Source organism: Anopheles stephensi, chromosome 3 (assembly GCF_013141755.1).
Source record: "Anopheles stephensi strain Indian chromosome 3, UCI_ANSTEP_V1.0, whole genome shotgun sequence".
NCBI classification, from domain to species: domain Eukaryota; kingdom Metazoa; phylum Arthropoda; class Insecta; order Diptera; family Culicidae; genus Anopheles; species Anopheles stephensi.
In genome coordinates, this window is record NC_050203.1 from 79,698,800 (window position 1) to 79,726,700 (window position 27,901).

At 46.1% G+C, this 27,901-nt stretch overlaps 2 protein-coding genes across 9 annotated transcripts; both read left to right on the forward strand.

The window, feature by feature from the left end:
* Positions 1-255: 255 nt before the first annotated feature.
* On the forward strand, positions 256-27,896 carry LOC118509150 (MAGUK p55 subfamily member 6). Of its 7 annotated transcripts, none has more exons than XM_036049370.1 (10): positions 6,367-6,467; positions 7,480-7,555; positions 11,775-11,896; positions 24,121-24,801; positions 25,498-25,755; positions 25,819-26,029; positions 26,096-26,266; positions 26,342-26,505; positions 26,685-26,759; positions 26,870-27,896. In XM_036049370.1, exons 2-10 carry the CDS (start codon positions 7,513-7,515, stop codon positions 27,044-27,046), a joined length of 1,902 nt encoding a protein of 633 aa, XP_035905263.1. In that variant the 5' UTR covers positions 6,367-6,467; positions 7,480-7,512; the 3' UTR covers positions 27,047-27,896. The 7 variants fall into 7 exon arrangements, with proteins under 7 accessions (XP_035905259.1, XP_035905260.1, XP_035905262.1 ...); XM_036049372.1 differs by having other exon boundaries at positions 6,377-6,498; XM_036049366.1 differs by lacking the exons at positions 6,367-6,467; positions 7,480-7,555 and adding an exon at positions 256-1,250.
* LOC118509151 lies at positions 15,999-20,733 on the forward strand. Of its 2 annotated transcripts, none has more exons than XM_036049374.1 (2): positions 15,999-16,558; positions 19,422-20,733. In XM_036049374.1, the coding sequence occupies exon 2, from the start codon at positions 19,460-19,462 to the stop codon at positions 20,246-20,248; it is 789 nt and encodes a 262-aa protein (XP_035905267.1). In that variant the 5' UTR covers positions 15,999-16,558; positions 19,422-19,459; the 3' UTR covers positions 20,249-20,733. The 2 variants fall into 2 exon arrangements, with proteins under 2 accessions (XP_035905267.1, XP_035905268.1); XM_036049375.1 differs by lacking the exon at positions 15,999-16,558 and adding an exon at positions 18,078-19,361.
* Positions 27,897-27,901: the final 5 nt, after the last annotated feature.

Genomic DNA, 27,901 nt, shown 5'->3' on the forward strand with positions numbered 1-27,901 from the left:
CAGTGTTGTTTGTTAGTGAACGATGGAAGGGGAAAAAAGTGTAGCAAAAAATATTGCGTCCCAGGTGTAGTTCCTCGTGGCTGTTGGAAGCGTAAATGTAATTAGCATGTCCCCCCGCGCGATACGGGGTTTAAGAATCGGAACGGTGTTCACAACATAGTAGGAAGAAGCGTCAGCGTGTGTTATTCTTGGCCCCCGTTGATTGTTAGTATACCTTGGAAGGGTCTGTAGTATCGTCATTCGTTTAGCATCCACCAGTCGTGGGCCAGCCTTGCTCCGGGCTTTCTCACACGTCGGTTTGTCCGGTTTCGGCGGCTAACGACAATAACTACGCAACGGTCGCGACAATCGAGTGTGCCTTGAAGTTCAAGCATCGTTTGTTTCTAATTGGGACGGTACGGTCCAGGGAACCAGTATCGGGATTGGTGGACGATGGCGGTCGGAATTCAGATACAGTCGTTTGTCTTGTTAGTGAGCCCTCAACTTAGACGGAGTCAACTTTGAGGAAGAGTGCGCTCAGTGAGTCACTGTAGAGGTGTGTTGTGTGTAATGTACCAGTGACCAACATTTCGAAGGCAATCTGCCGCTAGCATTTAAATTGAATTCGCCTGAGCCGCCAAACCACAACAGTGAAATTAGCATTTTACAGTTCAGTGAACTTCGCATGTGTCGTTTGTGTCGCGACAGTCGTTGAGGTGGGCAAGAAGACTAAAAACTTCCCCCACCGTTTTGCTCTGGCCGGTGTTCGTGCTGATACCGTACGTGTTTGCATGCAAATATGGTGCACCTTTATCAGACGGCCGCTCCGGAACGGTCCCCGATGGAGAAGGCGGGCAGCTTTATGTCTAGCTTTAAGGGACTGTTTTCCCGAACGAACCAGTCGAAGGTAGGCACGAACCATAAAACCACCGGTCGCTCATCGCGCCCATCACCAAAGGCACCGATTGCTTCGCCAGAGTCGGGAAGTGAACCATCGTCGCTAGTGTTGCCACGGTCTCCCGAAGGCCAGCCATTGACGGTACACCGTACCGTGACGATACATCTACCCCATCACGGTGACAATCGGTACGATATCAGAAAGACAGCCGAGGGCCCAGACAGGCGCGAAACGGCAAAGGATCGAAGGCGCGCCAAATCAGCGATTAAATCCGTCAAGCGACGCTCCTTCGGCAAACGCATCAACAACCTGTGGAGCAACTTTGGATTGCTGCGAAGTTCGGAGAAAATCGTGGAGTTTGCCAACGGTCATGGTGAGTCACAGTATTTCTTCTTCTATTTCTTTAGCTTTTTGGAGGAGGGAAAAACATCCTGATGCAAAAGCAATTTCACTTCCTTCGCAACAAGCTTGTTCTGCGTACTGGGCGTCTCCATCCGCTAAAATGGATGCGACGTTAGCGTTAAACTATTGGCACAGCTGTTGTGACGGTCGGGGGTGGGATTTCTTCGCCCCGTTTTCTTTCGAAGCTTCGACTAGCATAAGCATATCGATTGTGGATGGTTTATTTACTTGCACCACTGCCGTGTATATCCGATGGATCGTGTATTATTAGAATACAGCGCCATCGCTCGTCATCGTGTGCGGCGGCCGGTGTTTGGAAAAACGAAAATCAATCCGCCCGTGGCGTTGAAATGAAGGTTCGCGGTTTATCCATTTGTCTGATTAGTCGATATTAGCGTCGGCTGGATGTGCGTTGGCTGGGTGAAGGGTCAGAGAAAGCACGCGAAACTTCCAGGTGCAAATGGAAAACTCGTTAAATGGCACAGCGAGCGGAATTGATGAGAATCGTGTGGTTTGCTCAAATTGCTACTTTTAGATTGGTTTCGTGATAGTGAAGACATCACGATGCAAGGTGTAGAAATAGCTAAACATGCTGATCAGAAGACCTGGCAAATGTCTCGAATAATTCAAACAAGACCTCCATATTATCTGAGATATTAGTTTTACCGTCCTGAGCAACTCTGTATTATCTTCAAGAACTCAAACTCCCTCAAGGGAATAAATTTTCATCGGAACAAACAAACCTCCTACCCTTAAGGGACGTTCCCTATTTCTGGAGACTTCCCTTCAAGCCATTAGCGGAGTGCAAGCGTGCGTGTATGTTATGAAATATAATGAAGCGATTCTCGTCCCACTTCCGCGGTGCCACGGCCGGTGTACGTTTCCATCGTTGCACACTGTTTACTACGCCGAGACCAAACATGTTTCCCCCTACAGGCCCGCACGTGCTACGATTGACCTGGAAAACAGGTGAATGAACGAAACGAGACGTGGACGCCCTTTTGGTCATATTTTTACCAGACGATTCCACACACAAAAAAAATCCTAGCTGACGTGTGCCTAGCGGTGAGGTCCTTTTCGTGTGTCTCGGTCGCATGAAGGGGCTTGGAAAAAAACAAGGGAAATAAAAAAAAAATCCGAGGGGAAAATCATGCCAGTCGCGTTCGATTGAAAACCCCCGAAGCGTTTAGAGTGGGTGATTGAATACCTGTGTGAGTGCCTACCGCATACCTTGTGGTGAGATCTCACACACCTGTCTGAGTGCCATCTGAGGTGAGATGCAACGGTGCGGGCGAGTTCCGGCCCGATCTCACCACGTGGGGCTTTAACGTACACAACCGGTTATGCTGCGCTTCCCCAAATGCTTTGTTGCGTGAAGCCCTCATAGTCCACCGCTTGACTCTCTGTCTCTCTCTCTCTCTCTCCCTCTTTCTCGCCTTCCGCAACCCCTATTTCGCATACCAAACAGGCCGCAACGTTCTGACGGTTCCCGGCCGAGGTCCGAGTCCGAGGCTTCCGTTGGCTGTGGGCTTGCCGATCGTCCGTCAGTTGTGACGGTGGTGTTGTTGAACTCGCTCGATCTCGCGCACGGCCCCGGGTGTATGCGGCGATCGACGCCGTTTTTCGACGTGTTAAAGTGTACAGCGTAAAGGGAGAAGCGAAAAAAAAAACCTGTCAGGCGAGTTCACGAGTCGCTCGGCGATGAAGTTTGTGCTGCGGTGGGAGCAATTCGCATCACCAGCCAGGATCGTTCTTGGATCTCTCTTACCCTCAAAGTTGAATGCTGCTGCTGCATTCTGAGTCTGGTGAAATGAGTTGTCGGGAGGAGGCAGTGTTTAAATGGATATTCTTGGAAAGAAAAACCTATTAACCGTATGCCTTTCACCGTGGGTCACGCCGGTTTGGAAAACTCAAAATGTAACGTAAATTAATGGCATTTCTGTCAACAACTTCCGAACGTTCCGTGCTGCGTGTAATGGAGTGTGCTGTGTCTGTGTTGCAGGGAGAGAGAGAGGAAGAGAGACAGAGAGAGAGAGCAGGGTGATTATTGAGTTTTCAGTTGAGGCAAATCGTTTTTCCCCGAAAATAACTGTCACCATATGACCCCGTATGCTGTGGAAATTGGAACGCGCGATGATTGCACGATGAAGATGTCGCTCAGGAAGCATCTGAAACCGATCTTACCCGCTGAGATATGGTATCCGCTGTGCTCCAGATATTGTGCTGCCAATGTTGCATGGTGTGCAGTGTACTAAGCGTATCTACTACTAAAGTGGGAAGGTGTATGCGTCATAAGAGCTCACGCTACTCAACTCATTTGGCAATTCGCACCGGTCAATCAAATGTCCGGTGTGTGTGTGGTGGGATTACTTTCTTCCTTGCCATTAACTCGCTTCACATTTGGACGCGGCCGAGGCGAGACGATCCCTTGGCGATTGCGAGCTGGCGGCCGCGAGACGAGCAATCGATTAAGAAAATTAAATTCCCATCCATCTATCTATGATTTCCGGATAATTTAAGATTACGCCTCGCTGCCGTCCGATCGATTAATTTACTGTCTGCGTCTGGGGCGATCTGCTCAAACTGCTCCGGTTTGTGTGTGTGTGTGTGTTTTTCCTGCATGATCAGCGGCTGCACTCGATCATGCCCGTCTCGGTGATTTATGGACCCGAACCAACCAACCAGGGGGAAGGCGGTAGCCAATGTCCGAGGTGCATGCGTTTACAAGTCTTGGAGCATACGTCCGTACGAGGCAGGGTAGAACATTGGTAGTGGGCGTCGTTTATTTTTGCAGTTTTGTATTTGTTGTTCGCTTTTTTTGCTCCAACAGAAGAAATGGTAATTCATGCTGTCATATTTAATTCACGACTTGAGTTGGCTTCCCACTCACAATGCTCCCTACTCTGTCGCTCGAGAGCTGTGAAATCGATCTTTCGCCTAGTTCTTTCACGACTATAGTTCTCTTCAACTGGACTCGTGTTACATCGTTGCAACTGGAGATCGTTTTCGGAAATGAAAGATTCCAGAAAGTGGAAGGGAAAATACCGTGACCATCCGTTTAGTCGTCGCGGTGTATGCAAACGAGGAATGTGATGTTCGTGTAGTTGTGGTTTTTCCTTTGGTAGAAAGTGTGCTTAAAGAGGCTTCTTGTTGTGAGTGGTTTAAAGTGGTTTCAGTACTATTTATCATGTCTGTTTGTTGTGATGGGTGAGAGAGAGAGAGAGAGAGAGAGAGAGAAAGGGCGATGGGGATGCATGGGATGAGAAATCGTTGACAGTTGTGTTTTTGGGGGAGAATATAAACGACCCAATTATGCAAAGCATATGCAGACGACTAATGGTGTGTGGTGCGTAGCGGATTGATAACAGTGATAGGGAAGGCTTTCTAGAGCAATGTGGAACAACTTTTTTTGATGCTGTGTTGATTTTGCTTTGAAGCATAGCTATATAACTGTTCCCTGGCGTTTACGAAACATCAAGAAAATCTGAAATTTGTTTTACGAAATTGGTCCAGCAAATAGAGCAGACATAGAATTTAAACATTCTTACATATCAGGCGTTCCTCTAGCCTGGATCGTCTGGTGTCTTTCTCGTGACATGACCAGCCCATCGAAGCAAGTATTAATCGCTGCTAGTTTGTTAGTTAGCTAGCTTATATTTTTATATTGATTCTCAAAGTTTATTAAAATATATACACCAAATCATGCAAAGTTAATTATTTCTATAAGCAATAATGACCCATATAGACAGCGGTAGCATTACAATCCAATGGTTTTTTAACGTACCTTATAGCTCTAAACTGTTTCAATTAGGGTTTCCTGAAGATTATAAATTATAGCAACGGTTGTTGAACTTAACCAAAAAATATCTATTTTTGTATTATAATTTATTAGTATGAATAAATTGCTCCAAGTGTTAATCAATTTAAAGGACTTCATCAAGACTTTGGGCCAGCAGAGCCATCACGAGGCAGAACCATGGTATTGTATATAAGTAGACTGCCTTACACGTGGAAGGATGAGGGATCGAATCTCATCTTTATCTTCCTTTACATAGGTGCTAGAGTAGAAGTATAAGTACTCCGAGAATGCCCATAGCATCGATCTAAAGGATTTATCTTACCCATGTCAAGTCACCTTTCGAATCTACTTTAAACCTAGCTCTGATGTGAGCTAAAGTAGAAGGATTTATTGGTTAAAAAATTAACTTCAGTCAATTGTTTTGCTTCACTCTTACTACGCTTCTAAGCATTAAATTTGTCAAATTAAATTTATTGATCTTTTTCTCTTTGAACGTCCATTGTTTATTGTCTTCCTGTCCCGAAAACAACCAAAACATCGTACGACCTTCCTTCATCGTTTTCCTGTTCCTGATTGTTAGTTATTAGTGGTTCGCGCTGACCAGTAACAGTTCCAGTCCCCAGCGTAGTACACCGTGTGATCAGTGTTAGTTTACACACATGTCAAAACAAGCCGGTTTGACAAGCAGAAAGAAGATCGAACGTTACGCTCGTCCCCCCATCAGGAGGTATAGTGAACAAGTGTTGTTCTCCCACGTCCCCAATGTGGGGGGTGTTTTTCCATAAAAAAGATACACCCAAACCGGGACGAAGCAACCTCAACCTTAAGGGAGGTTGCGGGTACGAGGGAATTGTTTACCTTCAAATTGTTCGCAAACACGCTCATTGTTTGCCATCCACGTGTAAACACGATTTGTCGTCATCGATAATTTCCACCCGACGGTGGGTCAATTTTCCACGGTGTTGGTGGGGTCGGACGAGTTAAAAGCGCACCGACTACCCGCGCCGAGGAGCTGTGCCGGTACAGTGTCGTAGGTGTTGCCGAGGACCACGCGGATGTCGTCATAGATAGATCGTGCTCTACGCGGGTTGAAATTTCCTCGAGCCGGTGGAAAAGCGATTCGCTCATTTTCTTTCTCTCGCTCGCTCTCTCAGTCAGTCTTGATTTCATCTCAGCACTTGGTGACGTCACGGATGCGGGATGCGATTTCGGACAGCCGTGCTTTTTTTTTTTTTTGCGACCACCAAAATCGACGACCGACCGGCTCGGCCCGACTCAGTTGACGATAGTGCGTGGTCGAGCGAGCATTTCGTGGCGCGCGCGAGAACAATCCGGAAAGCCGACGAACTTTTTCGGGGTGACAGAGCCGCCGACAACAATCGCCTACGGGTTTGTGAATTCCTTGGCGGAACTCTTGGTGGTGCGTGGATTCTAATCGTTTTCGTTGTTGCGTTTCGCTAAATTACCCACGGTGTTACGCTTGGTGTTGGAGTTTTTATGTGTAGCGATCTTAGCGCCGCTGTTATACACTTATGGCATGTTTCGAATAGCACATTTGTTACACATTCTGGCGCTTACGGGACATCGGACATTCGTCACCAGGAACGATCACGTTTAAATGTTTAGGGTAGAAGTCTCGATCGTTGATGCTCGGGAAAGAAAAGGGTGAAAGAAGAACCTCGCTAATTCCTTCGCCTGCATGCTGTTGTGTATTGTGTATCACTGTGTTCTTTTATTTTTAGTCGTTTGAGTCAGTGAGGGTTTTAAAAAAATTTCCGTGTGTTGTTTTCTACCAAGACTTGTCAGTTTTTAGTTCTCACTTTAATTAGTCCCTTAAGGATCGTTTTCACCTCAAAGTCAGGGTGGCATGCCAGCTAGTGTTGGACCCTCTGTTGACATATGTTTTCAATCGGGACGAACCTGTGACTCGCTTGTACGACATCGACACGGATTAGTGTTTTGTTTTCGAGTGTCTTTTTATCTCCACTGCATCCACGCTTTCCTTCCTTCATTTCGCTAATGGTTTTATGCGCATGGGTTTTAATGATGTATTGTGTGTTGTTCGGTTTTGTTTATTGTGTTGCATTGTGATTTTATTTTTAGTAGTGTAGTAGCCAGATTAATTCGACACTTCGAAAAGTACGCTGAAGAGTGATGAAAACGGTGGCGTCCCGTGAGCCTTTATAACAGCCTGCCGTGTCCTGATATGATTTAGTGTGTTTGTGTTGTTAAAAGCTTGATTTGTTGTTATCAGTGTGCTCGAATAATTATATTGATCAGTGTGTGTGAGAGCTATTCGGTTTACCTATTCTTGCGTGTCCTATTCCTTCCGGTGTTAAATCGCGCTCGCCCACCCTATGCCGGCCACTGTCTGCCCACGATGGTACGATTCGGCAAAAAGGAAACCACCGACAAGCGGGAGCTGCTGGCCAGCATGGACTCGATGCATCGTTACGGCAGCACCAAGCTCGACAATGGTAAGTCACCGAGCTGTCGAAGGGAAGTGACAGCTCATCATCTTCCGTCGGTCTAATCTGTAAGGGCCCTCACTGGGCGGTTTTCGCGTGCGCCATCCACTGCCGGCGTTGGAAAGTGAAAGAATGAAAATAGAAAGTAAATTTACACCAGCACAGTCCACGGTGCTCTCGGGCGTTTGCCTTGCGGTTCCTGTAAAAACGATTCATTACGATATTTCGGTACACCGGGTTGCGTGGTGCGTGCTAAGTTTTGCTACTGCCACCGTTTGTTCTTCGGCTTGTGTGTGTGTATGTATGTCCTCGTTACTGTGAGAGTCCCACGTTTTCCTGACCCAACTGATGGTGGTTTTTTTTTGTGTCGGAAGAGACGCGCTAATGATGTGTTGTTTTTTTTTTTCTTTCCTTCTGCTACTCAACCACTAAGAGATAATCTAAGAGCCAGTCGGCCTAGTTCCTTGGACGCGTCTGGCGTTCCTCAATCATGCATCATGATCGGTGATTTTAGAGGATATCCGCGGCAATATCTGCAATTTTTCAAGTGCTCCTTTAATGTTACCCCCAGTGTGTGTGTGTGCTCGAGCGCGCGAGTCTGTGAGTGAGATTTGATTTAATTGATTAGTAAATGCCGATCGTAAACGATGAGCTAAATAAAGGGGATGGGTGGGACGAGCGGTTATTTGGTGGTCTGCAAATGGATGTGTAGGCAATTAAATTAGACATGCTCGGGTTTTATTGGCCGGTACGAGCTGTTTGCTACGAGATCGGCTTGCACGCGGGGATTGGGGATGATTAGTATCGCGTTAGATGTCGGTCGTTAGCGAAGAAAAAGGGAGAGAAAGGAACTATAATCTTGGAACTATAATGGTTCACAAGTACACAAACACAGTGCGTCTATAAATAATTTTATTGAGAATGTTTTTGAAGCGTTGGTATAATGGGTTTAAAGTGTTTTTTGTTTGTAGCAATTGCGCTTGAAGAAACTCCCCTTTTTCAGTAATTTTTCATTAAAGGTTGGCTTAAGATCTTCTTTCTAGGCTTAACGGCATTTAAGATCATGTCTGCCATTTTTGCTTTACTAGACGCATTGATTGGACGATCAATCGGACCGCCTCCGATTGCCAAGGCGATAACGGCGCTGGTCTTCACACGGCAGCACCCGGGTTCAAATCCCATTCAGACCGTCTCTGACTACTTGGCTGACTACTTTGCTATGTGTAAAAATCAAGTCACAGAAAGCCTAAAATGGCAGGCCGAGACCTCTCGAGGTTGTAGTGCCAAAAAAGAAGAAGAAGAAGATTGACAGTCACTGTAACGATTCACCATAGCACGCTAACAACAAGCACAATTTGCACCATGAAGCTCGCTCGTTGCTTAGCGTGTCGTGATAAAGAGCTTTGAAAAAGACGCAAATCTTTATGACGCCCATTATCATACATTGTGCGATTGGGAGGGTTTATGTTCATCATGCTCAAAATAAAAAGTCAAATCACACCCTTTTGAGGGAGATCATCCTTTTACATTTTCCAAACCGCGCAATCCCTCCGGCTCGACTGCCACACATCAATTTGCTTTGACCCATAAATTCATGCTCAGTGAAATATAATATAAAGCAACGAGTGCATTGCAGACCGATCGACGACAACGACGGTCGGCAGCTTTTCTCCCATGGGGATTTGCAATGTTGCTCTGCAGTTCAGGACGACCATCAACACCTCGGCCCAGTAAGGCCAGAATGTATTGAATCGTAAATCGTCTCACCGTTCGTTGACAAGGTTTTCGGTGCCCGTTGCCTCAAACCTACCGGCCAGACAGGGAAAAATATGCAGCAGCAAATGTTGCAAAAGTGTATTACTATCACAGCAAGAAGTTTCCCATGCTCTAGAGCTCGCTGTTGGTGGTGGTGGTTAGAAGTTTTATTATTACCCCGTTGCAAAAAAACCTTCTCACTCAGCAAAAAAAAAAAAAAAACGAAGAAACAGAAGAGAAAAAAAACCTTAAAGATGAGAAATGTTATAAACAAACCATCACTTCTCGTGGTGGGTGCGTGGCGTTGCCGGCACTTGGCAGTGGTTTTCACGCCTGCACATTTTACTGTCCGCATTTTCCAACAACGAGGCCACAGCTGAAGGAGAGGGAAAGGGACGTTAGGGGGAGACCGGGTACATGCTAATCTTAAATTGCAGTAACTTTTCCGGTGGCATCCATAATGCGTGTGAGTGAGGTTTTTTATTTGGAAAACGATTTTCCCAAACAAAATCTCTACACGCCCCTCACCGTATCACAGGCATCGTCACCCGCTGGGAGGTTGTTCGGTGTTTATTTGTACGAAGGAAATATTGTATTTTAAAGACAACAACTGCAGCATTACGGGGCTTCGGTGTGATTATTTCGGAAGGAAGGAAGGAAGGAACCAAGCACGGTTGCGCTTGTCGTACGGAGCGCACGGTGGTCCAGCACGGAACATCAAACGGGGAGGATGTGCGTGTGTGCGTGTGGTTGTGCGCTCATATAGATAAATATTATTATGAATAGCATCTTCAAAGTGTCGAGTGGGATGATTTGTTTGTGCTGTAAACTATCGTTGGGCGTTGAAAGGAGGAATACCTAGAATAAATAGGCCTGGAGATTGCATGTTCAATATTTTTGGGAAAAAGGGAATAACAACTGCGGATGTGATTGTTGGTCCTGCTTTGATTTCGATAATCGTTCCTTATTTTGTTTTATTTGATGTTATATTATATTTTGAAAGGCTTTTTTTAGCTCTTAATGTTGGAGACATTATTCGAAGCCCTGGATAATTAATTGAAGTTTTATATTTTTTAATCTGCTCAAACCACGATCTCTGTATTCTGAAGACATTAGGATTTTTCATGTTCTTTTAGGAATGTCTATTTTTTGGCAAACTTTCAGTTAATAGAGGCTATCAGATATTACATCAGGACGTTCCTATATCGCTGAGATCTAGGATTCAAATGATTCAATTGACCTTCAAAATCTCAATTCCTTGCTTAGAGGGTTCGAACGGAATGAAAGCGATTTCGTTGGTCAGGATTCTTCCACGAAAGGTGTCGGATTGCCATTTCTGGCTTTTTGTGATTTGAGGTGGCAGTCTGGATGAGATTTGAAGACCAGTCCTGGCTCCTGCCACCGGGCCACCCCGTCAGGATCCTTCTTTATCATTCCTGAAGATCAAATCCTGAAACAAGAAAATTCAAATCCTGAAAGAAATCCTGAATTCCTGAAGATCCTGAAAGAGACTATCAGGTCCTAGATCCTTTTATTAATGGAGTTATAATCCTCAAAGAGATATGTCGATTTGCAGTTTCTCCATAAAAGATAGGCCGTTTTCCGTTAGGAATACAGCCGCTAAAACATTGACGATTGATCCCCAAAAATAATTCACCAATATTATTGACGCCCTAGAGCTGTTGGCTAGGTTTCAATTTCAAGTATTCTTTGACAGTTCCAGTCTTCACCTGCAGGGAATATTAAGTCAACCCAGGAAGCCAGGACCAAATCTCCTCTCGTAGTAAAAAATTACCTACTTAGTCGACTAGAAATGGCTATTAGACTTCTAGAGCTTACCTCAAATTCAGCTTTAATTTTAGACAAAGTATAAGTATTCGCTCGAATATTCTTACACACTTCCATCTTTCAACGGAACTGCGGTAATAATAGCATCCAATATTTTATTGACTTCAACTTTATTTCCCTTGCGAGACTTGTGCGTTCGGCCAGTAAAGTCCTCGGTAAAGTAACTTTGTAGCGGTCGACCATTAATGCCAATCCCCTTTTAAGCTCTGCTTATCGTTACCACTGCTGTCGGACTCACAACCGTATGTCCATAAAGGCGTTCGGTGTAAATCCTCTCCGATCCACTTACGGTGGTGTATGTGTGCAGGATATTGGTGAACATGGCCGGGCAAGGTAATGGGGCAATTACACAATTTTCCCCATGGCTCGGTATGTGTGCTATCATAAAGCGTTAGAAAGAATGTCCCAATAAAGTTGCTACGCATCACGGTTTCACGTGGGATATTAGCAGACCTTACATTATTTTTTATTCTCCGTTGGATGTGGTAATGTGATATCGGTCTCGGTGTTAACTTCAGACAATGATTAGTGATTATGGTGGTCTTTCGTTGGATGGGTGGGATAGGCTCTAGCGTCCAAAATCTTACGGCTAATGTTCTTCGTTCTCCTCGCTTTTTTCTTGCAGCTGCATTTCAACACGTGCGCGAAAATTTGACCGATCTCAATGGGCGCTCGGAAGCGAACGAAACGGACCTGGTATTTCTGCAAGGAATATTGGCCAATCCAGCCGTCACGCAGTTGATAAAGGTAGGTAGAACTCGTTTGTTTGTGGGCCAGATGTTCAGAAAGGTAATTGAATAACTTACCGCACGCTTATACGCTCCAGCTGACAGATTACTAGCGCGTATGGACCCAGACATTGGTCCCACTGGACATCATTTGTCCGAAGGACCTAACGTCCGCCTGTACACCATTACAGGAAACTAGGGGTTGTTTATTTTCACTAATTGGATTGGCTGCGGAGCCAATTTTCGATGCACATAAAGTGTTGCGGCGGTTAATTGGTCGAGTGACACATATTTCCTTCGGTTTGGTCCCAAAATTGCCCTCGAGAACCAGTGTGTGCGGTTTTTAGGGAAGTGGAGTGAAGTTTGATGCAACGCGTGTGTAACTAACCCGTCGTTCCCTGTTTTTTTGGGGGGGGGGGGGGGGGGAGGGGGGGGGGTAGGAACTATGTCAGCCGAGATGTGGTGGTCGTGGCCGAGAGAGCGTAAATTGGCTGTCCGGGTTGATGTGCGAGTAAATGTGTGTCGGAAAAAGCTAATTGGTCATGAATCGGTGACCTTCCATCACCTTCGGGTTGCAGGGCGCGTGACTCCAGGCAGGGAAGGTTAGGCCAGATACTTACATTGATGAATTGCAATTAAATCAGATTGGTTTAAATTGGGTAAAGCTTGGCTGGCACAGGGAGTTGGCCGTTTTGGAAGATGTACAATGTAAGATTGGTTGATGTAATGCGTAGTAGAACAGAGACGGGTTTGTAGTTGGTTCGGGGAACAATGTCTTCTTATTGGTAGGGTTTACTAGGTCATAAGACAACCATTCGAATGGGTGACTCGACACATGTCTTCTTCTAGCAACACTGTCCACTTTAATTAAATAATTTTCGCAGATTTGATTCAACTTATGTCGGGTTACTTTTTGAAGTCTGTAACAGAATTATAAAAATCTTGACTAGTGTTTAAGATTCAAAATTGTTCTTCTGTCCATGTTTTCGATATTTTATGAGTTTTTTTTAAATCGTATTGTACCCATGTTTTGCAGCGAAAGGTGTTCATAATCTCCACCTGCAAACAACTAAAATTGATATTTAATATCGCAGCGCATGTTCTTTCATTATCCATGAACAAGGTCTCAACTTGTTCTCCGTTCATTGCTTGCCAGCACAGTCAAACTCTTAACCAGAAATTAGGAGCCAAGAATTTCGCAAAAACATATGGGTGGGTTTGCTTCCCAAACGAAGGTTCCTAATATTCACTTGTTCTTTTCTGCATCTCCTTATACATTCCTCTTTTATTTCTTCCGCTTCGAAGCCGACGAAGTCCAATTCTCCCCAGCCAGCACATTAATTTATTCACGCTTAGGAAGGCTTCCTCAGCTCTCTCGGGCATGGTATCAAAACAGAACGGGCCCCAAAATGAAAGTTCCAACACAATCGCTTCCAACCGGACCGGCATTCTTCGGGCAGACACAACACCACGCTCACCAAGAAAACTGGCAAACCTTCCCACACACCACGTTAATTCTGGGCAACTCATTTTCTCATTCACTGATGAGCTCCAATCACAGCATTTTTTAAAAACCGGTTCCAAAAATTCGTTAGCGCTTTGTTGTTCTGTATGTGTATGTGTGTGTTTGAAGGGGGGCACCAAGCCAACATAAGCTCGTTTATGTTTGTGGTTGGCAAAGTACGGTCGGGAGGGTGGTTTGCCGAATTGGAAAAAGGGCTGTAGCATTTGCAACCGGCTTAAGCCTGCTAAACCCACACAATTACGTTTGGATCGTTTTTGGGCGTGTGTGTGTTTAAAGCATCAATTTTTTTCCTTGGAGAAATGAGATGGTGTTTTCAGTTTTTTAAGCATCAGGAACTGAGTGGCACTCTTTAAGTTTGGAAATGACATCAGAACTTCACCATTGGAGTTGAGATGGTTGGAACTGTGTCTTGTAGCTTTAGTTTTGATATTAGGATTGGAAAGTTTAGGACACACATCAGGCTTATTAACACCTTCTTAAGCATACAAACTCAGTGAGCAGCGCCCTTAAAGTGCCCTTAATCCACCGAGGTAAGTATCAGTTCGTGGTGCATCTCGTTTGGCGTTGTGAAATCGGAGTTGTTTGTCAAAACATTTATGCACCACAGCGAGAAGTGTGTCGCCTTGTAAAGGTTTCTTGCGGTCACGAAGTGTAACACCCCGTTTCATGACAGACAGTGCCGGTCACGGAGATTAGGTTCGCGCAACGACGTTTATGCAGTGTGTAATCGAAATCGGAGTTTCACTTTCGTTTCATAATCACTTAGGTTGCAGTCTCACGAGATGAAGCAGCTTTGCGCGACGCAGGGAAAAGGTTACCCTCGTCATTAAGAATACGGGGCCTAATTTGTCGTCTGAGAATTTCGGAGCGACGCATTAATGTGTCCAAATTCTTCCTGCTCCCTTTAGAGACTCGTTGGCTACATCATTAACTTTGTCATGTTTATGATCAGCGATCCGGCGACGGCACACGCCCTGTCGCCCGCCCGCCGGTGATCATAGCATATTTATAAAACAATTAATCAGCGTACGGAATGCGTCACGGATGCGTCCGGTGAAGGTGACGAAGCTTGGAATGATGATTGCCTCGTCCCATTCTGTCTACTCGAGATGGGGCTTTGTTTGTCTAAGTTTTCCTCAAGGGAAGCTGTGTCGTGTGGTTGATCAAAACACCTGCTGCGGTTGATTCACGCTTCAGGTTGGAGATGAATGCGCTTTGAGGTAATGGTTTATGGTTGTTGAAGAACGCGCCACAGCAATTCGCATATTACGTCTCATAATTGCTACTGTCACGTCGTCGTTGGCGTCGGCAGTTGTGACGAGGCGGTTGCACGGCGAAAGAAAAACATCAGACCCACGCACGCACCGTCACAGCTAGTAACGATCGTGCTGGGAGACCCTCGCGCGAGCAATGAAAACGTTAGTCTTGACCTGCGTCACCTCTGCGCGAACAAACGGTCGCCTATTTCTAAACCCACGGGAAGTATGCGTTGATGAGTTTCTTTGTGCGGCGTGAGCATTACTGGTCTGGTCTTGGCGTGATCTTCTTCGACGCTCACACGAGCTAGTAACTGTTTGCTGACCGAACGATTCTACTCCTACGACCAACGTCTATTTCTCACTCTTGTGCAGCAACCTCTTGAGCAATGGGTGTTTGGTTCTGTTTGCTTACGTCGTTCTTCTGGTGCGGTGTGATGGGAACGAAATGGGTTCTCGGCGGCAGAATGCATCCCTGACGTATGCAAGGCAGCGTGTTTCGTCATCGTACGTATGGTACAGTCGATCGAAACCGAACGGAAACCTGTTGATGGGAGAATATGCATATTTATGGCGCTAGATGTTTCATAAGCAATCGATTCCGACTCTCACGAGAGATAATTGCTTTGGTGGTGTTTCATACGGTAGCTGGGTGAGCAGTGAGAGAATTGAACACTTCCAATAAGAATAGAATAGGATTGATTCATATAAAAGAAGTAAAAGTAGACACAAAACTCTAAGAGTCTTTAAGAGTTTTTTATTCCGAAAGTAGATAATGAATATATAAATTATAAAAAAAATAATAATTTTGTTCTACTAAATAAGTATAAAAAATCCGTATAAGGTATAAAAGACATAAAATGTTGGATAAATATCACGCTAGTAATTACCCATCAGAATGAACTACAGAGAAATAAATTTCGGATGTAAAAAAATAACAAACCAGTCAAATTTGATCAACTAAACATTAAAATATAACAATCATTCATAAAAAGCCAATTAAATTAGTAAAACGTCACTTTCATTAGCAGTAGGTTAAACCCTCCATGCTACAGTCATCGCACAGTCAAACACAACCACTACAAAATACCTTTACAGACCTCGCGTTCGCTATCCATCACACACAACCGAACTCCCCATACACACCTATACGATGAGAAATCCCTCAACGTCTTTTTTCAACATAAAACATAACCTGCGCAGCATACTCACCACCCAACTGTCCATATTCACCACGAGTACAGAGAGCTCGCCTATAGGAATGCCACCGTCACTCACCGGTCACTCACGCGCTAGAATCGTTTGATGCGGTTGCGAACCGTTCGTGCGCGAGTTTCCGTGGGGTTTGAGTTCATTTGCGAGAGAACCATCCACGCTGGTAGTTGCGTGTGCTGCTTCTGGAGCGCTATCGAACCACCTCATATTCACCCCCGAAAATCTGTCTGCAGTTCCACGGCGCTCACCCCCATCCCTTGCTAACTAACCCCCGTGCTACATCACGGGGTTATTGTGGTGCGTGTCACGCTTGACGTGTCGTGCTTGTTTGTTTGAACTGTGTTGGTGTGCGTGTGTGTGTGTATGAAACTCCGGTGACGATCTTCAGAGATCGTGATTCCGGGTGCAGTACTGCAGTGCGGTGAAATTGTGAAGATCTGCATACGTACTGGAATTGTGTGTGTGGTGTGTTTGTATTGGCCAGCGTGGTGTGCAGTGTATTAGCGTTATTCGTGACCGTTGCTATCGGCGACGGGTGATTCATAGTTGCGCAGAAGGGCTCACCACTGCCAGACCGCAAAAATCGATATCACAGTGAATAGAACAGAAGGATTCGTAAGGAGTGCAGCACGACGACGACGACACTGGAGACGACAGCCACCGTGTAAAGGAGGTTAAATTTAAGGTGTGTACCATCGCTGTGTGTGCTCAGGTTTTCCCTCCCCGACAGAGGTGGTGGAAGGTGAAAATGGGAGTTCCCCCTTGGGGGTTTTGTGTTGGGAAAACACAAAGCTTTCCATAGCGTTAAGGTACGCGTTAATGTGAGGTGCATACAGTACACGAATAGGGTAGCAGCAGGCTGGTTGGAAGTTGCAGGGTAAAAGTGACAAGTTGCGACTGAAATGAAGAAGAAAAACCCTCGTAACGAGAACAGAGGAACCCCTCTCAAGAGAAACCCGCACGCTGACCGAAAAGGGTCATTACGATTCAAAATGGCTTCCACACGACCTGTGGTCAACGCTTACCTGGGTAGCGTTGAGAAAACAATGGAGTTGTATTTTATTCCCCCCGCGGGGGTTTGTTTGGTCGTACAAAATCTTTCCCCAAAGTTAAAGGGGACAGAATTCTGTTCGTTAGGGCGTTTTCTCCAGACAGACAGCACACGACGTAACATTGAGTCACCGAAGATCTTGCTGGTGAGGTATCCACCCATAATTAGCACTCACTTACTCGCCTCGCATCAGTATAGGTGCGATCTTCCAAGTTGGGGCTTCGCGGGACCCAACTTGATCGTCGTCATGCGTCGCCGTAAACGCACCCTCGATCGCATCGCACTTAACGGCGATCGGGAGAGACAAAGCGAGAGAGAGAGAGAGAAAGAACCCATTTTGCTGTCGACGTCGTTGTAGATCCACTGTTCAAGGTATCTTGTGACGGGGATCCCAAAGAAGGCAATACGCGCATTTCGCGTATATTCTCATCCATCGCGATGAGAAGTTGCGCCACGAGCGAGAGAGACAGCTTACCGGTGCCGGAGTTGTTTACGTTGACTTCACTTGCTGATGGAAGGCCTCGCGACGCCGTTTGTGCTCGGCGTTGCAGTCACGTTGGAATGTGCTGGCGAGGGTTATGGCGGGCCGGGAAGGTGAATGGGAAAACAAAGCGAACGTAGTCGAAGAAACCTTCACAGATGCGCGCCTCAACCGGTGGAGAGTCCGCGATGAGAAAACCTGTTTCTTGCCGATGCCCAGAGAAGTTACTCGTCGTTTGTGTGTTGGAGACTCCAACTCCAAACTCCACCAACACAGTTAAATGGGGTAAAGCATAAGTAGGAGATCTCTGTCGGAGATGTTGGAGAGTCGCTTGCACGTACGAATGCTGCAGTTTGCAAGATGGCATACCTACACCATTAGGGTCTCGAGGCAACAAAAAAGGGAAATGGAAGTTACGGAGCAAAAAGCGAGTGCCGTGTAACAAACACATAGTTTCACCTAACATAAGCGCTTTTGATGTTTGCTAGCTATTGTTATGCAATGATAAACGGCAAGTTTTCACATTTACTATCGCCACACATTCCAGCGCACCACCGGCGCCGGATAAGCGGTGTGGACGCGTGGTGGATTTATTGGTAAACAATTAGCCTCGGTTTAAGGGTGGTGACTGCTTTCCGTGCGGTTTAATTGCCACAGAAAAAGGCGTCTCATCCACGCTTTGGAAGGTGACACGATATAAAGCCGGTTGAATTTATTCCGTTTGTTTACTTTTTCACGCTACCCACTAGCGTTGAAGCGGGCTAGTGGAAGTGTTGGTCGATTCATGAGCAATAAGCGATCTGTGAGAGGTGGGTTAGAATGTCGGGGATAAGATAGTGACGTCTCGCCTGTAAAAAATGGGTGTCTTTTATCTTGCATTTAATTCAATAGTGTGACATTTACTAGCCGATAATGATATCCATATTCGTAATTGGATTCTGTATGTTTGCTCCATCGCTATCGCTCACTTGACAGACGTACAAGTGTTCTCCAGGGACGCAGTTGCATTCGAAAGTAAACACTCGTTAGCGTCTGTTTAGCGTTAGCTACATAGTGTTTAGCTGTAGTCACCTTCAACCATTCCAACCTCATGTACGCTCTACCAAAGCCATCGTCCTGTATGCACCTCACGTTACTGTACCACTGTGTACCAACAAACTTAAAATGGCACAAACGAATGTAAGAAACACTCGAAAGAACGACGACCAGCTTGCGATGACGAGAAATTTCAACAAACAACATGAACATTGACAAAATTGAGCTAACGAAACGTGGGAAAACACCGACATTAGGCAGGTGCAAATAGAATATGCAAATAAGGGAAAGGGTCCAAGTAAAGCAAAAAACTACCTAGAGACCAAAAAAACTTGTTTGGAAGCTTTTTCCTTGGAGCAGAAGAAGTCCATGAACACGCGCATTTATTTATTCTGATAAAGTAAAAAAGGAAAATGGCACAAGACATAAATTTTGGATTAACTTTCTCCTGGCTGGTGGAAAATTCCAGCGATTTTTCCCCGAGTTACACAGCTAGCGTGAGGAGTCCCGTAGTTAGTGTTTAGTTTGTTTTGTTTTTCCCTTCGCTGTTTTGTTGTTTAGTTTGAAATTTCTCGTTTGATCGATTAAGAGCGTCTCGTTCGTTCGGGTTCATCGTACGCTAGCGGGGATGAGCTCTCTTCATATTTTTTCCAGTGCCATTTACTGTGTTCATAGTTGTTCCCTGTTCACGCGATAGGAAAGTTTTTCATTGAGGCTTTTTGCATGAAAATAAAATAGTACCGCAACGTCAATCTAGTGCTCACCGATCAAGCGTTTCGTGCGTTTGACGCTAGATGGCGCACCTGCCGCGTGTCAAGTGTTTCAAGTTCATGGGTGTGAAATTTCTCAATCATCATCGCTGCGAAAGTGCGTGTGTGTGTGCCTGTTTTCGTTTCCGTCCTTCGAAGGTGACATTTTAAGGTTGGAGGTTGACCGATCGTTTCTAGCTGACCGTCAGACTTACCGTTCCGTTCCTTTCAGTCTCTTGCCTGCAGACACCTGCACGAAAGCGGTACGCAATGAATTATGGACGCAAAACACCGTCGACGTACCGGTCGACACCGTCGGTATACTCCCACATCACCAGCCGCTCCCAGTCGAACCTACACTCGCAGCGGTCGCGATCGATGAAGTCCGTCATGATACCCTGGTACCAGAAACCGATCCTGCACAACAACAAGTATCTGGACATACAGCGCGGTGCGTTCATCATGGGACTGTTCTCGATCTTCGTGGCAATCTTCACGATCGGTACGGCCGTGTTTGATGTGTACTGCTTGGCGTTGGCAGCGCCCGGATCCTCACACTACGGTTACTACATCATCTCGTACGAGTTTGTGTACGTCGGGAATGTGCACATTCGGAATGCGCTAATGGTGGCGGCCCTGTTCTCGCTGATCGGCGGTCTGGTGGTGCTGGTGACGAGCATTATGCTGGTGCACGCACTGCGCAAGGAGTACGAATCGAAGATTGTACCGTGGCTGTGGTCTTTCGCCATCTTCACCCTGTTCCGGCTGCTAGCGTTCCTGTTCTTCTCGATCGTGAACGATCTGATCTTCGCCTACAACATACTGATCACGCTGATCTGGAGCGTCGTGATCGTCGCATCGATCTACGGCTGGTTGATGGTGTACTCGCTCTATCTGGAGCTGGCCGATCTGACGAAGCTGGAGGATCTGGCACACCTGCGAATGGGTACGATGCAATCGCTGAACGCTTCCGTCGCACACTCGCTGGCCGGTTCGCGGCCCACGACACCGCACAGTACCGTCTCGACCATGCCGGTCGGTGACACGAAGTTCATCTGAACCATTTGGCCATGCAAGCAAACGGATTCCGTCCCCAGCCAATCGTCCAAACGACCCCCGTACAAACGACCGAATGACAATAACGCCAGTCTATAGGGAACAAGTAATAATCATAATCACGCACAACACAATCGAAAGCAGCGCGCAAGTTAGTAAGCGTATAGAGGGCGACAAGTTTCTAATGTGCCTCCAGCGTTCTTGGAAACCGTGTGTTTTTTTTCGACAAAGACGGAGCGAGAGTATCTTTCTTTCTTTCTTTTTTTAATCGTTTAGTTTCGTAATAGTGATAGCTCTTAAGTTGACGGTTTTATTGTGCAAGTGACTTCAGCTGTCGCAGTCGAGGTGTCTGCAGGCGACGAACCCCGTGCTGCTGCCGTTCGCTCCGGAGGACAGTGTGTGAAGTTTATTTTTGCGCGAACGTTTTGTTTTATTTTAACTACATTCCAACAACAGTGATCAATAAATTATTGATTTCTCGTAACGAACATTATGATTTGGTTTTATTTTAGTTTTATTTTTGGCAAAATTTATTTATGTGTGTTTTTGTTTTGCTCATTTTTCTGTTTTCACCGCGAGCCCGACGAACGACTCAACCGGAACGGAATTCCTTTAGACTCGCTTGTGGTGGATAGCACGGGGTTTTAAATTTTCCCTATGCCTCCTATTTTCATGACCTTCCACCGGGAACGTTCATTCACCCTAGCCCCTGCACGTTAACGAAAAAACATTGTTCCTCTCTGGACGGTGACTTTCTCTAGCACAGTCTATTCCGTTTTCCTTCTGTTCGTAGCGTCTAGCGTTCTTTGCGTAGGTTTTTTGAGGGGTTCCCTTCGGTACAAAGCGTGCCTCAAAACAGAAGACGCTCGAGAGCGTTGACCTGGAAATAGCCGAAAAATGCTCTCAGGTGTTATGGTGGTTGTTATCTTTATTTTAACATCTCCTTTAACCATCTGTTGTTTTGTTGGGATTTCTCGGACGTAGCTCAGTACAAAATGAACTCAACAATAAAAGAGTCTGATCGTAGTTGTTAAGATGAAGATGAAAGTACAGTGGGCACAATTTGACGTCACGTGACGTCCTTCCAGGAAGTGGACTCATAGCAATGCGATTGTCATAAACCTTCAAAGCGTTATCGCCATTACGCTGGTCTGCAAGGGCTACCCGCTCGAAAGACACTTTCAAAACCCGTTCAAATGTAATCGTCCAGTCAGTCCAGCCCCCAGCGTAAATAGAGCACCCTGAAGACATATCTACACTCCCTTCGCGTTCGTGGCGCAGGGAGAATGGAATTCTGCTGCATTTCAATTAGCAATCGCACACGTCAGAAACGCCGCTGTCGTACCATGGCGTTCTATCGGCGACGGTGGCTCGGTGCGGTAAACGATCTTTCGCATTAATACCGCTTGTTGTTGTTCTACCGTTCTGCGCGCTGGCCCATTAGCATACTGGTTTGTTACTTAATAATGCGCTTTAAATGGCCCAGAAAATGAGTTCCCGCGGTACGCTCGATTGCCCTTGACTTGCCGGTTTGTGAGGGACCGTGGTCTATGCATCTTTTGGTGGGTTCTAGTTGATGTGAGTTCTTAGGCGTGAAAAGGTGAAGATCGCGTCAGAAGTTGAAGTTACAGTCGTGAGCAAGTTTCTAGTTACACCGGTTCCAAATAACGAATGGCTTCCATGGTGATGCTCCCTCTGCGGGGAGTCGTCTTCATACACATACACACACACCTTCACAATAACCATTCGTTACTTGGCGCAACACCCAACCAACGCCCAAGACGTGTATCGACGCATCGGGCATGAGATAGCATCGAACGTAATACACATCACCCTCCAGGCTAAAGGTGGCACCCGGTAGAGGGAGGTTTGTCTGGTCGATAGTTGATTTGGGGAGCGTTGGGTTATTCGTTGCGAGCGGTGTATTCCCGCCGTAACGTGACCTAGAAACACTGGCCAAGAGTTGTACACTCGTCTTCCTAACAGTTGAGCCAAACAAACTGGGCCCCGGTACAAGGGCCAGTTGCACACCGATTGTTGAGTGAAGTACAAGTACTGAAGTCCGTCATATAGTACGGATGAGAAGTCTTCGGTCGACTTTCACGCCAGCAGTTGTGAGGTCTCGGAAAGATCAACGTGCCCGACAGAGTGGGTGAGTCGTTCGTTTGCATTGGCCCTTTTGCATTAGAGGTGAAAGCGCATCGGTGTGTCTCGGGCCTCAAGTTACCGCAAGGGAAAAGCTTCTCACTCAGTGCAGCAAAGGTACGCTGGTGTTCTATTGTTATTCCTTCAGTCTCGTTTTCCTACACCGTGGACTATTTCGTCTGCGTTTTAATGTAACGTTCGACGGCAGAAGGAACACCACAAAGCGGAACCCGCGAAGGTCAAAGAAATTAGGAAAAGTGACTTGGCAGGTAGCGTTTGCCCTCTCTGCCGAATTCTTCTTTGTGCCTTGAGACGATGCGGGATGAAGCGTACGAGCTGAAACAAATTATTAAAAAGGTGTTAAAATATGAATCAAGATAGAGAGGCGAAGGCATAGCGTGAAACGGGAAAGATTTATTTGTTATTCGTGCGTAAGAGACGAACCTTGCTGTGGATGTTCCGGATCCTTCGCTAGGAATCTTCCATTCTTTTGGAACTTTCATTTTCCTGTGCGCTGCACAATTAGGATAATGTTCTCGGGCAGGAAATACCTATTCCTTAAGGTTTTTAATGAAAATGATTGACAATGATGTGTTAATATTCCGGCTTACTTGGGGATTTGCTGTTGATGATTTGAGCCCTTTAATTTCTTACTTTTCTCTACTCTCTTGGGTTTTTCACTGGGAGCTTCCTATCCCACCGCAACCGTAAATCAAACCCTTAGAAGAGTAAAAGTTTTAATTAACTTCCGACGCTAGTTTACGATACAATTGCTTTATCACGATCGTGAAGGATAGTTGCTGTAAAGTTGTTTTGCGCTCACAAAATAAAACAATTCTCAGTGTAGCGGGAGGGCATTAAATCAAAAACTTCCCGAATACCAAGGATTGGCAGTACAATTGAAATTGTTTTCGAAGCTGTACCGCGTTGCGTGTTTAATTGCAATTCAAAACACATGCGCCTGTATGCATGTGGCGGATTGTGATTGAATTTCGCAATGCAACCGCTCTGTCGGTTGTGAATCGTTGTGACTCCCCTGTGGTTAGTCGTTGTCTGGATGTGCTCTGAAGAGGTTTGCTGCTCAAGTGAAGCTAAAACCCTGGTTCGAAGTAAAGGATCAGCTAGGTAAGAACACTGACTCTACTTCATTGCACGACTTTGCGAAATCCCACTTCATCAATGGGGGCACAACTGTGGAGTCACCTTTGCTCTCGAGAATTCCCTTCATCGAAATAATTGAGCTCGTATGATTCATCTCGGTTCCGTTCTGAAGCACCAGATGAGAGTGATCTACTCCACGCTTCAGACCGTTGCGATTAGAACTGTCGTGCTCCACAGACACGCGCGTTTCGTGCAACGAGCGTGTCAATTGCAGTACACGAACAAAACAGCCTCGATCGTGCTGTGGCGCGTATGTTTGAGTGATCAGCAAACCACATGTGCCACAAGGTGGGGCACAGCGTACACCACATTGCATACCGTACCACATTGCGTCACCTTGATCGCAGCGTGTACAGCGCGACACACTACTACACCGATAGTTGTGGAGACAAGATCCGAAGTTGTGAACAGGTCGTGGTGTTGACTGGTGGGGCGTACTACTAGCGCACAGATCTCGGTAGTGAATAGTACTGTAGTACAGCGGTTGAACTCACACGAGGTAGTTGAGGTGGACGCAGCGCTAGCAAGTCGTATCTCACCCATCACTTTGTCTCACTTTCCCCACCCAGATCCAAGACAAACTCGAGGAAGCACCAGCGCCACTGCGTCCAGTACGAGTGGACAACGCGCCCCTGCTGAAGGAGGTGATCGATCGCTGTAGCCTGTCGAGGAATCCGCACGCCCGTGAGCTCGCCCGCATCTTCCGCTATCCCCACTTTCGCGCCCTGCTCGAAGCACACGACGAGATCGGAGAAACGCAGCTCGAGCAGCTAAGACAGCAACCATCAGCTCCGTCAGCAACATCCCCTGTACCGACGGGTTCCAGTCCGGGCAGTAACGGGCAGCGCAGTCCATCCAGTGAAACCGACGGTTCCGGTGTAGAGCTGCTCACGATCAACGATATGCCGGGAGAAACGATCAAGATGGTCGGTATCCGGAGAAATCCGGACGAACCGCTCGGGCTGACGGTGGAGGTGGACGAACACAATCAGCTGGTCGTGGCCCGAATCATCGCCGGCGGTATGATCGATCGCCAGGGGTTGCTACATCCGGGCGACGTTATACTGGAGGTGAACGGGGTGCCCGTGACCACGCCCGAAGAGCTGCAGGGTGAGATATCGGTCGCGAAGGAATCGGTAACGTTGAAGATTGGACCGAGCGTGGAGGAGGAGATGAAATCTACCCGCATCACCATGGCCGGTGGACAGGTAAAGAATGGAAGAAATTTAGACTCGGGCAAGAAGCTGACGGTAAGTGAAGTGTTTCCAGTGCCTTCAGTGGCCGTTTTCCGGTTTACGTTTATGTTCTAGTGTCTTTAGTTGTGTAGTTTCGATTTTTTGTGCTGGCACCAACGCTTTTATTAGTTCGCTTGTGTTTGTGTGTGTTTGTGTTTGCGTTACTCTAGTTAACCTTGGTTTTAGTACACACCCAACGCCAGTTTTCTCGTTTTCGTTCCTTTTCTTTGAAGTGTGATTTTAGTTGTTTTGAGTTTATTGTAATATCTTATTAGAGCCTGGTTTCCATTTTTGTTTGGAGTGTTTAGTTAGTACGTTATGTTCGCCATATTTGTTCTATGTTTATTGTTTGAAAGCAACAATGAAACTACTCCAGCAGACGCCTTCTTGTGGTAGTGTGCTGCTAGCGAGCTAAAAATTTGCTGTTGCTCACGACAAGCATCTCGCACACCGTACTGTACCCACAACCACGCTAAAAGTGCACTTCATCGATGTATGCAATGTATGTACAATGTAGTGTATAGTATCGCGCAGGAATCAGGCACCAGACAAATTCCAGGCCTTTTACAGTCACACACACAAAAAAAAACACAGAGCTAGAGCGCTAGGGTAGTTTTAGGATTTATGGAAAAGTTGTTAAATGCTAAGACCTCACTAATTGGTTTATTGTCTTGTCTCCAAATGTTGCTTCTAATAATGTTTCACCCTCAGTGCTACATGCGCGCCCTGTTCGACTATGACCCAAACGAGGACAATCTGCTGCCGTGCAAGGAGATCGGGCTGTCGTTTATGCGCGGTGACATACTGCAAATCATCAACGTGAAGGATCCGAACTGGTGGCAGGCAAAGCATGCCGGGGAGGACGGGCCGACGGGGCTGATACCGTCCCAGGAGCTGGAGGAACGTCGCCAGGCGTACGTACCTCCGGAGGCAGATTTCGTGCACAAGATAGGCATTTGCGGAACAAGGGTAAGTTGGTAACTTCTCTTAAATAGGATTAACTAATTAAAGCGTTTGTGTTTCTGATGGTAGATTTCAAAAAAGAAGCGAAAGATACTGTACAAAACGAAGCAGAACGGAGAGTTCGATAAGGCGGACCTGATGCTGTACGAGGAAGTTACCAAAATGCCACCGTTCAAGCGGAAGACGCTGGTGCTGATCGGTGTGGCGGGCGTCGGTAGACGAACGCTTAAAAACCGACTGATCAACAGTGATCCGGACAAGTTTGGATCCGTATTGCCACGTATGTATTTCGGGAGAAAGATCTCTTGAAGTTGAAGAGCTCTAACTGTCATCTTTGCCATTGTAGACACTTCCCGTCAACCGCGACCACTGGAGGAATCGGGCAAAGCGTACTGGTTTAGCGATCGTGAAGATATGGAGCAGGAGATAAGGGAGAACAAGTTCTTGGAGTTTGGTGAGCACAACGGGAACTTGTACGGAACCCATCTGGACTCGATTCGTGACGTTATTCGGCAAGGTAGGGTTTTTTGTGGACGAGGTGGACAACTCTCCAATGATCGCAATGGTCATTAATTGTGTCTTCCGATTGTAGGTAAAATGTGTGTTCTGGATTGTTCACCGGCGGCGTTGAAAACGCTACACAATAGTCCAGAGTTTATGCCGTTCGTCGTGTTTATTGCCTCACCGGGAATGGAACAGCTGAAGTTGCTGTACTCGGAGCGTCGATCGGCGAGTGGTTCCACGAGGAATTTACATGTAAGCAACTCAAACTGTTTACTGAGCGATTTTGTTTGTGTGTTTTGTTGGATGTTACCACAGAATACTCTACAGATCATACTTAATGCAAAAGACGGACAAGTTGAGCACTTACTATTTTCTGCATGCCCTTACTAATTGCTTGCCGTTTGTGTGTCGTTGTGGCTTGCTCTTTACAGTTCGATCGTCAAAGCTCTATACGCTACAGCTCGCGCCGTGCAAAGACACTGGAATCGTTGGCATCGTTGTACGAGGTAATATGGCGCTGCTCGGCATAGCTGTGGTCGTGTGATAACTATTATCTGCTATATCTGTTCTCTGTGGACATATTCTGATTGGAATTTGTTTCCTTCGGTGCTTTCAGGACGATGATCTTATATCGGCTGTCGAGGAGAGTGCACTGCTCCAGCGCAAGTACGACAAGTACTTGGACATGGTCATTGTGAACGAAGACTTCGATGACACATTCCGACAGGTGACGGAAGCGCTCGAGCAGCTGTCACACGAACACCAGTGGGTACCGGTGAACTGGATCTACTAGAGCTCCGCGTGACGGAATCGCGTAATATGTGTTCAAACATCATTCGACCAGCGTCAAGTAATACAAGTAATAGTTCAAATAGCCATATAGCAATGCATTCATTCTGCTACATACGCTCCGTGAAGGCAGCACGGCAATAGCGAAACGGTCGAGTCGTCGAGAATGTTGCCTTTCAAAGACTCTTGTACACTCCAGATGCCTTACCACACGCACGATATCGTTAGCAAACGAGTATCAACCAAACAATATTACCGCTTTACATGTGGCGAAAGGAAAACAAAAAAAAATCATGCAATCATCAGGATCAAGATATCGCGCAAGTACTATCACACCCGTCATTGTATCCGCACGTACGTCCGCTTTATCACCTTCAGCTCGTATCAGCGTAAGCGCCTTTCGATGTTAGTATTTTACCCCGTAGCGTTTAAGATCGGAGTCGAATTCGTCCAGCCCTTATTTCGTCCTGTACTGTTTCAATTTCGTGCAAATCGTTTTAGCGCGAGGGTCGTCGAATTGGATTCGTGTGGAGTTTTTTAGACAATGGTATTTAACGTGTAAGATGAGTTTTATTCGTTTACTTTACATTATTGCTATAATTTTGCTCTTCCGGTACCGTCCTTTGAGTTGTGAGAGAGAGAGAGAGAGTTATATGTTCAGTAGAAACGTAGGAAAGAACAAGGAAAACGATAATAAGAAATGAAACAAAACAAGAGAAAAATTCTTTTGCTTTTGCTAGCCTTTAAGCAACCGTGTACCGATGGTTCAAGCTGTTTGTTTTATGAAATCTGTTGTAGCATTTCATCGAATTTTATATGTTATGCGAAATAAAGATCTAGAACTGTACGTGAAATGTGA

Bases quoted from the DNA above. Each gene is read 5' to 3' on its own strand.
- LOC118509150 (XM_036049366.1), top strand. From the start codon at position 779: ATGGTGCACCTTTATCAGACGGCCGCTCCGGAACGGTCCCCGATGGAG. The intron at 24,802-25,497 runs GTAAGTGAAGTG...TTTCACCCTCAG, and splicing joins ACTCGGGCAAGAAGCTGACG to TGCTACATGCGCGCCCTGTT. The intron at 26,760-26,869 runs GTAATATGGCGC...CGGTGCTTTCAG, and splicing joins CGTTGGCATCGTTGTACGAG to GACGATGATCTTATATCGGC.
- LOC118509151 (XM_036049374.1), top strand. From the start codon at position 19,460: ATGAATTATGGACGCAAAACACCGTCGACGTACCGGTCGACACCGTCG.